The sequence below is a fragment of the Mobula birostris genome, chromosome 8 (genome assembly GCF_030028105.1).
Source record: "Mobula birostris isolate sMobBir1 chromosome 8, sMobBir1.hap1, whole genome shotgun sequence".
Taxonomy (NCBI): Eukaryota; Metazoa; Chordata; class Chondrichthyes; order Myliobatiformes; family Myliobatidae; genus Mobula; species Mobula birostris.
Window position 1 is genome coordinate 86,322,450 of NC_092377.1, and position 15,313 is coordinate 86,337,762.

Genomic DNA, 15,313 nt, shown 5'->3' on the forward strand with positions numbered 1-15,313 from the left:
GTGCGAGTGAGAGAGAACGCAAGCAAGGGTGTGCGAGCGAGAGAGAAAGCAAGCCAGAGCGTGCAAGCAAGAGAGCGAGTGAGAGAGAAAGCAAGTGAAAGCGCACGAGCGACTGAGAAAGCAAGCGAGAATGCTTGAGAGCGCGCGAACGACCACGAGAGAGAGAGCACGAGCGAGAGCACGCCATGGCAGAGTGTTCCAAAAAAAGATAAAACGTATGTCACCCCAGACTACACTAAAGTGTACCCCTGCCTAATGGGGGTCAAAAAATGACAGTGTTGCTCGCTGCACTGTTTGCAACAGTGACTTTTCTATTGCCCATGGTGGGTTAAGACTGTAAAAGACGTATTGAGGTGAGTTTAACAGGTGTCATTCGTTCATTAGCATAGCTAACATTATTTAAACTAGCTGGCCAGCTGCTAAGGAGCTACTCTATTGCAGACATCCCACCTCTCCCGGAAGTCTCCCGCAAATTGATGTTGCTACCTCCCTGAAATGAGTTTTTGCAGGGTGGGATGTCTGTTTAGGACCAAAGCTTTGTTTCCATTTTTTGGTGTCAGTGATTAAAAAAAAAATAGATTAACAGAAAACAATGAAAACTTTAATTGTTAAATAATTTTTCATAGAAGTTCTTACAGGAATCATTAAGTTCCAACAGTATTGTACAAATATTATGTTTTTACTAATCAGAGGTGGCTGATTGATTATATTGTTGTTAGATTATTTGATCATTTAAACAGGACTGATTAAAAGACAAGTCTTTTAATTTTTTTTTCCAGATTAGAGACAACCTTGGTATCAGTTTGGATAATCAGGCTTCACCACAATCTCCAGTTCTAATTCCACCTCTTCGCATGTTTATGTCATGGTTGTTTAAGGTAGACTTACAGCTTGTAATTTTGTTTTTAAAGTTGTATCTTGAAGACATGAAACAGAAAAGAAAATAGCTGAAAATAGATTAATCTTTATTAGCTGAAAATTATCAAAGTTAATCTTTTATATATAAGAGAAGAGAATATCTGGCATATGCTGGAAATCTAAGCAACACAGACAAAATGCTGGAGGAACTCAGCAGACCAGGCAGCAGAAAAAAAGATGAGGAGTCACAGTAAGAAAGTGGGGGGAGGGGAAGAAGAATCACAAGGTGATAAGTGAAACTGGGAAGGGGGAAGGGGTGAAGTAAAGAGCTGGGAAGATGATTGATGAAAGAGATAGAGGGCTGGAGAAGGTGGAATCTGATAGGAGAGGACAGAAGGCCATGGAAGACAGTAAAAGGAAAGCAGCACCAGAGTGAGGTGATGGGCAGAGCAAGGAAATAGTGAAGGAGAGGGTGGGGGGCATTACCAGAAGTTCAAGAAATCAATGTTCATGCAATCAAGTTGGAGGCTACCGAGGCGGAATATATGATGTTGCTCCTCCAACCTGAGTGTGGCCTCATTATGACAATAGAGAAGGCCATGGACTGGCCTGTCGGAATGGAAATGGGACGTGGAATTAAAATGGGTGGCTACTGGGAGATCCCACTTTTTTCTGGGGGAGGGAGCGTAGGTGCTCGGCAAAGTGACCTACTGATATACAGGAGGCCACACCAGGAGTGCCAGAAAGAGTAGATGACCCCAAAGGACTCACATGTGAAGTGTTGCCTCACTTGGAAGGATTGTTTGGGACCCTGAATGGTAGTGAGGGAGGAGGTGTAGGGGCAGGTGTAGCACTTGTTAGGCTTGTAAGGATGAGTGCCAGGAGAGAGATCAGTGGGAAGGGTTGAATGGACAAGGGAGTCGTGTAGAAAGCGATCCCTGCAGAAAGTTGTTGGGGAGAAGGGTATGTGCTTGGTGATGGGATCCTGTTGGAGATGGTGGAAGTTACAGAGAATTATGTGCTGAATGCAGAACATGAAGGGTGGTGGGGTGGTAGGTAAAGACAGGAGGAACCCTATGCCTGGAGAGGTGGCGGGAGGATGTGGCGAGGGCAGACATGCAAAATCAAAGAGAGGCAGTTGAGGGTAGCATCAAGGTGGAGGAAGGGAAGTCCATTTCTTTGAAGGTGGATTTCAAAGTGGCCACCTATCTTAGCCCATGGCCTCCTCTACTATGAGGTCACGATGAAGCCACGCTCAGGTTGGAGGAGCAACACCTTATACTCCATCTGGGTAGCCTCCAACCTAATGGCATGAGCATTGATTTCTCAAACTTCCAGTAATAACCCTCTCACTGCCCTCTCCCTCACCATTCCCCATTCCCTATTCCCATTTCCCTCTCTCACCTTATCTCCTACTTTTCTTTCTTCCATGACCTTCTGTCTTCTCCTATCAGATCCCCCCCCCACTTCTCCAGCAGTCACCAATCAACCTCCCAGCTCTTTACTTCACCCCTTTCCCCACCCTTCTCAGTCTCACCTATCACTTTGTGCTTCTTCTCCCCTCCCCCGCCTTCTTTCTCTGACTCCTCATCTTATTTTCTCCAGTCCTGGTGAAGGACTTTGGCCTGAAACATCAACTGTAGCCTTTTTCATCAATGCTGCCTGGCCTGCTGAGTTCCTCCTGCATTTTGTGTATGATCCTTTTGTACACAATGTGACTCTCAGCACTTCGTATTGAAGGCGCAAGGAAAAGTAGAAAGAAAACTTTTATTCATGGAAGGTATTATTGGCAGCTACATCAGTAGTGAAGACAACAGGATATCTTTTTTTAGATTTATTCAAGTGGTACTTGGAGAGTGAAGCGGTTAATATTTCAGTTCTATGATCTTTCATCAGTTCTGCTAGATTTTAAAGATGTAAAATTAAATGGACATAAGTCTGAGGTTGATGAAGTACATTACTTTTACTTTATAGATTTTGATTACATATCCTGTCTGCATTCATCTGAATAATTCTTAATGCATTTCTGTAACATCCTTTAGGCAACAACCTTGCCCAGTGAATATAAGGAAGGAAAACTACATGCATACAAGCTAATCTGTGACATTATGACTAAACGCCAAGACGTCTTGCCAAACTCTGATTTCCTAGTGCACTTTTATCATGTGATACACAGAGGTGTTGTGTCTGAGGATCAGGTAATTCAACCATTTCTTTTCTTCAGTTTTAATTTAAGGGCAAAATAAAATGTTCTAGACTTGGTCTTTATAATTAATTGAAAAGATGAGTTTTTGCAAAGTACCTACTTAGGGAAACAACCTACCAAGAGCCAAATTGCTCACTTTTGCATTGTATTTAGTCTCACCCAACCTCAGTGGAAAATGTCTGCTTGCTTGTTCAGATAAAATGCCCATTACATTTTAGAACATCTGAAGGATGTCAGTTCCATTTAAAATTTTCATTGAAGGTTTGATCTTAGTTATGGATATGATAACATGAAATAAAATTTTGTTTGTAATTTTACAGAGTTGTGATTTACAATTATCAAAATGGCAAAACCTTGAGAACTAAGTATAAGTTGGATTGACTTAAAGTGCAAAGAACTATAGTATTGTTCACCAATTTGTTTCCCAGCACTGAAAGTATAACCAATAGAATAGATATGGTTAAAAGCAACTGGTATTTTCCTCAGAACCAAAACATGTACAGTTGTGGATTCACATTGGATGGGTAAACTAGGACTGGTTTCATGGCTTTCTTTATCCATAATTACTGTAAATTACATTGAAGTCTCTGTGGTTGCTTTACAGGGTATATTTGAAAAGCTTGGTTTTAGGTAATATGTCATGTAGATTAAATTAGATTAGGTTTTTTTTAGATTAGCTTTTATCTGACATGAAACACAGTGAAAGGTGTGATTTGCGTCAAACCAAGTCAGTGAGGATTGTGCTGGGCAAGCCCGCAATGTTATCATGGTTCCAGTGCCAACATGGCATGCCCAAAACTCATTAACCCTAACCATAACGTCTTTGGAATGTGGGAAGAAACCAGAGCACCCGAAGGAAACCCACACAGTCATGGAGAGAATAGACAACCTCCTTACAGACAGTGGTGGGAATCAGACCCTGATCTTAGAGCTGGTACTGTAAAGTATTACACTAACTACTATGCTACTATACCACACTGTACCTTACCTGATGGCACAGGTTGTCTTAATCACAATACAATGCCTGAACAGTTTGTCAAAGCAAATTTCCAGAGCGAAGTAGCTGCCTGAATTGAATCATCAGCTGTTTTAGTGAATTTCTGATTAATTCCCTTTATTTGATGCAACTGAACCATTTGTCAGAATTAGTCGTATTGACTGATTTAAGTAAAGGTAAAAGACATAAGCTAGCAACCTAGGTGACAAGGACCCAGGCACAGTACTGTTTTTAGTCAGCTATATAATGTACCAGTGTCTGAATGAATGAATGAATTGACTTTATTCTTACATCCTTCACATACATGAGGAGTAAAAATCTTTACGTTACATCTCTGTCTCAATGTGCAATGTGCAATCATAGTAATTTATAATAAATAGAACAGTCAACGTAACATAGAAATACACTCAAATCAGCGTGAGTTAATCAGTCTGATGGCCTGGTGGAAGAAGCTGTCCCAGAGACTGTTGGTCCTGGCTTTTATGCTGCAGTACCGTTTCCCAGATGGTAGCAGCTAGAAAAGATTGTGATTGGGGTGACTTGGGTCCCCAATGATCCCACGGGCCCTTTTCATACACCTTTCTTTGTAAATGTCCCGAATCATGGGAAGTTCACAACTACTGATGCGCTGGGCTGTCTGCACCACTCTCTGTAGAATCCTGCGATTAAGGGAGGTACAGTTCCCATACCAGACAGTGATGCAACCAGTCAGGATGTTCTCAATTGTGCCCCTGTAGAAAGTTCTTAGGATTTGGGGGCCCATACCAAACTTCCTCAACCGTCTGAGGTGGCAGAAGTGCTATTGAGCCTTTTTCATCACACAGCTGGTATGTACAGACCACTTGAGGTCCTCGGTGATGTGGATGCTGAGGAACTTAAAGCTGTTTACCCTCTCAAACCCAAATTCATTGATGTCAATAGGGGTTAACCTGTGTCCATTCCTCCTGTAATCTACAACCAGCTCCTTTGTTTTTCCGACATTAAGGGAGAGGTTCTTTTCTTGACACCACTGTGTCAGAGAGATGACTTCTTCCCTGTAGGCACCTCGTTATTGTTTGAGATTAGGCCAATCAATGTAGTGTCATCAGCAAATTTAATTAGCATATTAGAGCTGTGGGTGGCAATACAGTCATGGGTATACAGGGAGTAAAGGATGGGGCTTAGTACACAGACCTGAGGGGCTTCTGTGTTGAGAGTCAGAGGGATGGAGGCAAGGGAGCCCACTCTTACCACCTGCCAGTGATCTGACAGGAAGTCCAAGATCCATCTGCACAAGGGAGGGTCAAAGCCGAGGTCTCTGAGCTTCCTGTAGAGCCTGGATGGAACAATAGTGTTGAATGCTGAACTGTAGGTCAAGAACAGCATTCTCACATGAACATCCTTCTTCTCCAGATGTGTAAGGATGGTATGTAGAGCAGTGGCTATTGCATCATCTGTTGACCGATTGTGCCAGTAGGTGAATGGTAGTGGGACCAGCTTCGGCCTCGAACGCAATCAGAAATGTTTTATGATCCTAACTAACTTGCTTCCATCACCATCTGGTCCTCGCATTGGAAGCCATGAGCAGTGTCACTTTATAATAGTTAGTAAATCAATGTTCTTGATTCTGCCTTAAGTTTGTCTCAATTGGTGAGAAAATGTTCCTGAATAGATGTCACCTAATGTGACTGGGTTAACTGACCTTTCTCTGCTACAGTGTATAGCAAATTAACAGGTGATATCTGCCATTGGCTCACAAATAATGATTAAAACAGAAATACATTTGGCAAAATAATATTCATTTAGTTTGTATCTTTTAACAGTCGTCACTTAATAGGAAATTAGATGCAGTTAGACTCTAAACAGTGGAGAGATTCTGAAGATCAAAAGTCAAGAATGAATAAGGATCTGAAAGAATTAGAATTGGGTTTAAAAGAAAGAAAATGGAGTAATTAGTGGGATTGAAAGTTAACGAACCTCCAGATAAGCATCCTAAGGATTTTAAAGAGGTGGTAATGGAAATCTTCCATCTTTCTGAATTTCATATATTATCAAATCGTTCCCATACATTGCAATGTTGCAATCATAACCTGACCACTTTTGAAAATTAGAGAAAAAAATGAACTACAAACTAGTGATCATAAAGATACTATAATCTATTTTTAAGGCCTTTTCACCTTTACTATATTCCATCTGCCATGCGCCCTTTTTCACCTTAGCCTGACAATATTCCATATATGTAGATATGAACATTTAAAGGGGCTATTGACTTGAATGAGCTGAAAATAAGGAAACAAGGAATATAGAAAATCATAATAGGATTGGATACAGTAAGCATAAATTTATCAAAGGTGACTTGTAATTTTGTCAAAAGTAATTACACCCACGTCACTAATTAACCTTCTAACCTGTATGTCTTTGGAATGTGGGAGGAAACCGGAGCACTTGGATGAAATCCACACTGTCACGGGAAGAACATAGAAACTCTTTATGGACAGGAGTAGAATTGAACCCAGGTCTCTGGAGCTGTAATAATGTTATTTTTAACAGCTAAGCTGCCATGCTGCCTGATTTTGGTGCATTTGGACTTTCAGAAAGCCTTCAAGAGAGGTACTGTGCAAGATGTTTGTGAATGTGATTAGAATCCAATAATTTAAGATAATCAGGTTTTCCACTCTGTCAAGTTCGATTTCAAATTTATTGTCATTCAACCATACACATGCATACAGCTAAATGAAACAAAGTTCCTCACATACAGCACATAAAGTAATATTAACACAATAATATGAACAAATAAACAAAAGTATCCCGTATTCGTACAAATTGACATAAAGTGCGTATATGACATATAGTTAAATATGCAATAATATTATTGCTACTGGCACTATCATAAATAATGTGTACTGGTTGGAGCAGGATGTTCAGAAGTCTCACCACCTGGGGGAAGGAGCTGTCACCCAGCCTAACAGTTGTTGTCCTTATACTGCTGTGCCTTCTGCCTGACGGTAGGAGCTCAAAGGGATTGTGGGATAGATGGTAGGGGTCCTTGACATGCTGAGAGCTCTGTGAATGCAGCACTTCTGCTGCATGTCCTGGATGTGGAGGAGACAGACCCTGATGATCCTCTCAACAGTCCTCACAATCCATTGGCATGGTCTTGAAGTCAGATGCCCTGCAATTCCCACACCAGACAGTGATACAGCTGGTCAGGGCACTCTTGATGGTGCTCTGGTCAGAAGAAGTTAGAATGGGGGTGGGCAATCTCGCTTGCCTAAATCTCCTCAGGAAGTAGAGGTGCTGTTGTGCTTTCTTGACTAAAGTGATGGCGTTGAGGAACCAGTTGAAATCATCCATGGTGTGCCCTTCAGGAAATTTGGTGGTGGTCTTGGCCCTCCAAGGAGGAGCTGCTGATATTCAATAGTTCCAGTTAATATCAGAGAAATGTATACAATATGCATCCTGAAATTCCTTTTCTTTGGAGATATCTATGAAAACAGAAGAGTGCCCCCAAAAATGAGTGACAGTTAAAGTGTTAGAATACCAAAGCCCTCCCTACACCCCACTCCCATGCACAGCAGCAACAAAGCAACGTCCTTCCCCCACCCCCACTCACTTCTTCCAAAATGCATTGCACCCTCCATCTACCAAGCAAGCAATAGCAAGGCCCCCAATAAAGACCATTATCTACAGTACACCAAAAACTAATCATTCATCTTACAATTCAACATGCCTTATGCTCTCTCTCTCCCTAATAAAGGGAAAAAGAGGTGTCCACTATCGCAGCGAGATGGGAGACATAGCAAAACAACTCACTGATTTATGGTGTTAAAAGTCTGTCACACAACTTTTTTTCCAACTATCTTTTTTAGAGAGGGAAGGAGAGAGAGAGAACTCGCTGAGTACACAGCATCCAACAATCGATCCGAGGTTCCTTTCTTTGCCGCGACATTTCAGTCTGCGGCACCAGCTTAAAATCAGCCTTCAAGGGCCGGAAAACCTTCAAACCCCAAAGGTGTGCTCGTCTTCTAGACCACGTCTTTGGGATTTTGAAAAGTGGCCGGCTGTGAGCCCCCAGGAGCAGGTCCCACCACCACGAAGACCTGAGTGTAACTCCAGGTCAGGGTCTTCAGCTGAACCCTATCCACCTTGTAAGGGAAAAGGAGAGGCATCAAAAGTAAAAATTAATCTGTTTTTGTAGACAAACGCGAAGGAGTCGGAATTTAACACCATCATGACTCCGTCTTTGCCTGCGTATGGTAGGAACTGGTCAGCCAGCACCTTCCTGAAGTTCACAATCATCTCTTTAGTCTGGATCACACTGAGAATCAAGTTGCTGTGTTCTCCACTGCCTCTCTGTGTGCTGACTAATCACTGTTCTGGATGAGGCCAGCCACTGTTGTGTCATCAGCAAACTTAATGATGTGGTAGAGCTGGATTGAGGAGTACAGTCTGAACTGGCCAATCCTAATGAAAAAATACCAAGTTTCAAGTTCATTGTCATCTGACTGTACGTATGTACGACCAAACAAAAGAACATTCCTCTGAAACGTGGTTCACCCACAATGTATATGTCATGCACAGCACATAAAACAAAATATTACCACAAGTAAATTAATGAAACATAATTGAAAATGTATGTAAAGTACGTAGCACAGGTAAACAGTAATCACCTCAGTATCCACTTTTAATATAGGCTCTGCTTCTTTCCCCAGATGCTGATTGATCTGATGAGTATTTCTAGCTCATTCACTCATCCTGTCTATATCTCCTTTAAGTGTTCATATCTGCTTGTCAGTGAATTAAATTCGCCAAGGTGAATAAGTGTACATGGAAGATGGAATATAATGTGCAGGGAAAGTGGTCGTCCAACTTGGTGGAAAAAATGGAGAACAGAATAATTTTTAAATGGTTAAGGATTGAAAAATATTGGGAATTTGCTGGGACCTGACGAGCCTGTACAAGAAGTCGCTGAAAATAAATAAGCAGGTAGAGATACCAGTTAGGAAGACATTAGTATATTGTCCTTGATTCCAAGAGTAAAGGCATCTTAGTGAAATTACATGGGACGTTGGTGAAATCCCAACTGGAACACTGTGTCCAGCTCTGGTCTCCCCACTGAAGAAAGGCTGTACTGTACTTGCAATGCAGAGAGGGCAGCAAAGTTTCACCAGATTGGTAACATGGTGTAGGGGATTGTCCTGTGAGGAATTTAGATTAAAATAATCAAAATTCTTACAGGGCTTGACAACATAGCGGCAGTGATGAGGATACCTCTGGCCGTGGGAATCTAGGACCAAGTCATAATCTCAAAATAAAGGGTCATCAATTCAGGACTGTGATGAAAAGAACACGTACAAAATGCTGGAGGAACTCAGCAGGTCAGGTAGCTTCTAAGGAAAGGAATAAACATTTCTGGCCAAGACCCTTTGGCCCAAAGTGTCAACTGTTTATTCTTTTCCATAGATGCTGCCTGACCTGCTGAGTTCTTCCAGCATTTTGTATGTGTTATTCTGGATTTCCAGTATCTGCAGAATCTCTTGTGTTTGTGATGAGAAGAATATTCTTTACCCAGAGGGTACTGAATCTTTGGAATTCTCTACTCAAATAGGCTGTGCATTTATTCAACACAGAAATTGATAAGGATAACTGCCTTACCAGAAATCAGTTATTTGGCCAATGATAGGTGATCCATCTCGTCTTATAATTGTTTCAATGTTGAAGATTGCGGTGCAAGTCAATGGATTCCTTCCCATTTCATAAGGTAATTAGTGTGAGTCTGGAGCCATTTATAGTCATAATTACTGAGACTAGCTGCCCATACACAATACTTGCAACATATACCATCACTGATGTATTCATCAGTAAGGTAAGGAATACTTAGAAATTCTTCTGATGCATTAATTCAAGATACAGCAAACATGAGCTAATAAGTGACAAGCTGGAATCATGCCAGTGAAGTTCCAGGAAAAGGTCATCTCCATCAGGAGAAGATTTCACCACATACTCTTCATATTCAATTGCATTGTCAAAGCCAAATCCCATTTATCAATACCCTGGCAGTCACCATTGACCAGAAAATCCATTGGACCAACTCCATACGTATTGTTGCCAAGTATCTTGTGGTGAGTAACTCCATTTCCTGATATCTCAAATAATTTTCCAAGATCTACTAGGCCTGCTTCAACTACATTTCCCAAACCTACAATCTGTATCATCATAAAGGAAATGGTGGAAGGAATATGAAATGTCATTGCCTGCATGCCCTCCAAGTAACGCACAGTCATAATTTAGAAACTTGAACTCAATCTTTCACTGTTATCAGACCTAAATTATTGAATTTCCTATCCAACCTTCATCAGAGAAACCTCAATTACCGAAGGTAGCAGCTCACCTTCTATAGGATAATTAATGATGCAGAACCTGCACACCAAAATGTGAGTAAAGAAAAAGCTCAGAGGCATGAAGATATCCTGACAGTAATATAGTGCGGAACCGCAACACTAACCTCTGTTTTGTCGAGGGCAAAATACTACTTTCTGTCAGTTCTACAGTGTCTATCACATCCTGCAGTAACTGTTCCATGTCATCCAAGGGTCTGGATTACCTGAAATTATGAAGGCATTGACAAATGCTCTGGCAGGATGAGGAGTAAAATAATGGGACACTTTGGTAACCCGGACTGCTTACTCAACCAGAAGAACAATACAGCATGGATACAGACATCTCAGTCCATGGAGTCTGTGCCAGCTACAGTGCCACCCAGCTAATCCCAATTCCCTGTGTCCAGCACATATCTCTCTAGGTATCAACCTTCCAGCTACCTATTCAAGTGCTTCTTAAATGATACTATTGATACTGCCTCTACCACGTCGTCTGGCAGCTCATTTCACCACTCCTTGCATGGAAAATTTGCCCCTCAGGTCCGTTGTAAATCTTTCTTTTCTCAAACCTATTCCCCCTAACTTTGGACTCCCCTACCCTGGGGGGAAGACTGTTATCTTCCATCTTTGTGCCTCTCATGATTTTAAATATTTCTATAATATAAGTTGTCTCTCATTCTCCCACATTCTAAGGAATAAAGACCTAGCCAGGCAAACTCAGGCCTTCTAGCTCTGGCAATATATGACCTGTTTCAAGGTGTCCTGGTGAACTTCCGCATAAATAATTGAACAAAATTAACCCGTTATTTTTCTAGTTTCTAATGGAACCACCATCACCCAGGAATGGGAAAGACTACAGGGAATGATGTTACAGCACAGTCCATCACTGGCAAAGCCCTCCTCACCATTGAGCACTTTTACAGGGAGCACTGCTACAAGAAGGCAGCATCCATCATCAAGGACACCCACCACCCTTTTCTTGCTGCTGCCATCAATAATTACCTTCCAGCCTTCAGACTCCTGAACCAGTGTGGATAACTTCACACTCCTCAACTCTGAACTGATTCCACAAACTACTGTCACTTTCAAGGATTCTACAACTCAACGCCATAAGATATAGGAGCAGATTTAGGCCACTGAGTCTGCTCCACCATTTAACCATGGCTTATTTGTTTTTCCTCTCAGCCCCAATCTCCTGCTTTCTCCCCGTATATGCCGTCATGCCCTGACCAAACAAGAATCTATTGACCTCTGCCTTCAACATACTCAAAGACTTGGCCTCCACAGCTGCCTGCAGCAAAGAATTCTGCAGATTCACCACTCTCTCGCTAAAGAAATTCCTCCTCATCGCTGTCCTTGAAGGATGCCTCCTCTATTCTGAGGCTGTGTCCTGTGGTCTTAGATTCTCTCACCATAGGAAACATCCTCTCCACATCCACTCTATCAAGTCTTTTCACCATTTGATAGGTTTCAATGAGGTCACCCCTCATTTTTCTGAATTCTAGTGAATACAGGCCCAGAGCCATCAGATGTTTTTCATATGACAAGCCATTCAACATGTTCTTGGCTTTTTTTATTGCACAATTTGCCACCTTCTGCACATTAGTGTTTTCAGTCTTTATGTATAGCTTTTCATAAATTCTGTTGTACATTTTTCCTGTAAATGCCTGCAAGAAAGTGAAACTCAAGGTACTGTTTGGTGACATATTCTTACTTCGATAAAAAAATTTACTTCGACTGATCTTTGAACTTCAGAGATATGGATGTGGACTGCCTTTTCAGCCCTTAAGTTTTCTGTTAAATTGGTGAAAAAATTATCAACATTTTCCAGGAGGCAGTTTATTTACTGATTAAACTCTTCTAAGGCACTGGCTATTAATGTTCAAGAATCATTCTGAATGGGGCCTGAAGAGGACAGACTTAGAAAGCACAGATCACTGAAGGTCTCACCAGTCAAGCAGTAACCTGTTTGTAGAATAAAGGGATGATTCACTCTCAGATCATCAGCATTATTCCATTTTAAAAATTGAAAACCTGTTATTTTCACTTCTACTTCAAAGAATTTCTGTTGCACTTCACTGCAAACACTACTTTAGTGAGAATCTCAGAGTGTTGCAGCAGATTATATTTCATGTGGGGAAGGGATGGGTATTGTTAATTCTTGGAAACGTACCCTTCCAAAACAATTTCCTTAGTCATTTTCCTGAGACAATCAAAGTATATAGTCAAAGTATTGAAGTCATTATATGATGGAAAGCACCATTTAAGATGATTTTATTTGTCTTACTGCTCCAATGAGGAATGAAGGGGTATTTGTTTATCTAAATCTGAATGGACTGGTTTGTACAGGTACTTGGCAAATAGACAAAGTTTGTGTGACTTTCATGATCATTGAAGTCATAAAATTAGTTTTTGAAACTGTTTTTATACTTTACAATTGCCACATTGCAGAGAGAGATATCAAATATTGCACAGATTAGACTTCCATTATTTGATTATTTTCATGAAGCTACTTGTAATGATGAGACTATTATTTCTGTGCTGCTACCATTAGTTGCTGCCTGTTGCTCTTTTCTGAGGGAGGGTTGGATCAATGCCTTTTAGTTACAGCTGTCTTTCCACCACTATCTTTAGCATTAGTGTCCATTGCCTCTACAAGGTGGAAAATCCATCTAGAGGGGTCTGTGGTGTGAGGAAATGGAAATTTGCATGAAATACCTGCCCTTTAAACAGTAGTGTGGCTTGAAGTGAACTGTTTTGAATGATTAGAGCAAGTTTTTATGACTATCAAGTGGCAGATAGTACTATGAATGAAAAATTGTGAAATAGCTTAAGCAAAAGCTTTGTTATGTAAGTAATTGGTTGCATGCAAATTGTATCCCGAAGATATGAATGACAGATTGAATTTTATTCAGAATCAAGATCAGGTTTAATATCGCCGGCACATGTTGTGAAATTTGTTAACTCGGCAGCAGCAGTACAATGCAATACATGACAAATATAAAAAAAAATTGAATTACACTACAGTAAAATAGTTAAGTTCAAATAAGTAGTGCAAAAACAGAAAGAAAGAAATATTTTAGTGAGGGAATGTTCATGGGTTCAATGTCCATTTAGAATTTGGATGGCAGAGGGGAAGAAGTTGTTCCTGAATTGCTGAGTATATGCCTTCAGGCTTCTGTACTTCCTTCCTGATGAGAAGAAGGTACATCCTGGGTACTTGTACACTCTCCTTTTGTGCACAGTGAGACCTTAGATAATGGGTTGATCTTATAGAAGTGCGTAAAATCACAAGGGAATCAGTAGGGTGAATACCCTAGTCTCTTTCACAGTGTGGGAGAATCGAGAATTATAGGTGAGAGGGAAGAGATTTAATAGGAATCTGACGGGCAACATGTTTAGTCGGAGAGTGGTCTTTATGGAATGAGCTGGAGGAAGTCATTGAAGCAGATACATTAACAACATTTAAGAGAGAGGTACATGGATAGGAAAGATTTAGCAGGGTTTCCCAAACTTTTTTTATGCCATGGACCAATATCATTAAGCAAGGGGTTCGTGAACCCCAGGTTGGGAACCCCTGCTTTAGAGGATATGGGCTAAATAAAGACAAATGGGACCTGTGGACTAGAGGACCTGTTTTCATCATTGTTTGACTGAGTGATTCTATGACTAATTCTCTCTCATGGTCATTGGAGGGATTAGTAATGCTCTATGGATTGCAGAGTCTTTTAGTAATATAAACTAAATAAATTGGTCAAACCAGTATGTTTCACATTATAGGATAAATTATAAATGAAGTATGGAAATATTTATATTCTTCAAGCACATGATAGTGTATCTTAAGTTTAGAAAGACAAATGCTATTAATAAACCATTTTCTGACAGCATGCATTGGAGTATTTCTTTTCTTGTATGTTACCATATTTCTTTGGGTTGCACAGCAATGCAACTAGTGGAGCTGCTGTCTCACAGCTCCAGTGACCCAGGTTCCACCCTGACTAGCAGTGTTAATTGGGTGGAGTTTGCATGTTCTCTCAATGACATCGTAGGCTTTCACTGGGTCCTCCATTTCCTCCCATGTCCCAAAGTGGATTTATAGGTTAATTGGATACTGTAACTCATCTCTAGTGTGTAAGAAGTGGTAGAATTTGGTGGGGATCAGTCAGACAGTGAGAACAACAGGCTATAGGGATCATTGGTAGGTTCTGTCCACCAGTATAGACTTGATGGGCTGAAATGGCCACTTAAAATAAAGTGTTCATACAGCTTCATTAGTGATTTTTTTTTTGGTCAGGTAGTCTGCAAATATTGTAGCATATAGGTAGAATAAATCCTGATATTAGTGATGGAAGTAGATTACTTAAGAAATGTAGCATTTCAAACTCTTACATAATTCTTACACAATTCATTGAAATGCTCACAAGAAACACTGAAGAATTTATTGTATGTAAAAGACCACTGAGATGAGAAAGCCTGTTATTTAATAAGATGATGGTTGATCGAGATGTAATCTCAACCCTGCATTACTGTCAACCTATAGTAACCTTTCACATCCTTGCTTACTAAGTGTCTAGATCAGATGACAGAATAGCACAATTGTGTACTATTCATCCCACTTTGACAACCAGAGAAGAGTTTTTACTGAAACTTGAGCAGAAATTTTCCCCTCCTGATATTCATTTTGGGTAGGTCAGGTTCATAAATCACTTGATGGATAGCAGAGCATTATTTGTGGAGTTAAACAGTGAGACTACTTCCTATGCTCTTGAAATAGCTGTTGTTTATGTGTAATATAATCAATAGAATGTTTAAGAAGATATTACCCTACACCAACATTCAACATATGATCCTTGACCTTGGATCTACTTTCCAGCCTGTCCAAAAATGCCTAAA

General features: G+C 40.6%; 1 protein-coding gene across 14 annotated transcripts in view; it reads left to right on the top strand.

Annotated features, from left to right (window-relative positions):
• The window catches only part of ralgapa2 (Ral GTPase activating protein catalytic subunit alpha 2), a 560,288-nt gene that overhangs the window by 250,579 nt on the left and 294,396 nt on the right, over positions 1-15,313 (top strand). For all 14 annotated transcript variants that reach the window (XR_011886861.1, XR_011886862.1, XR_011886864.1 and 11 more), the window contains exons 23-24: positions 780-878; positions 2,901-3,056. Coding sequence is in view for 10 of the 14 variants with exons in the window: in XM_072265566.1 (XP_072121667.1) it covers positions 780-878; positions 2,901-3,056 (255 nt within the window). In the remaining 4 variants the exon portion in view is untranslated. The remainder of the gene's footprint in view (positions 1-779; positions 879-2,900; positions 3,057-15,313) is intronic.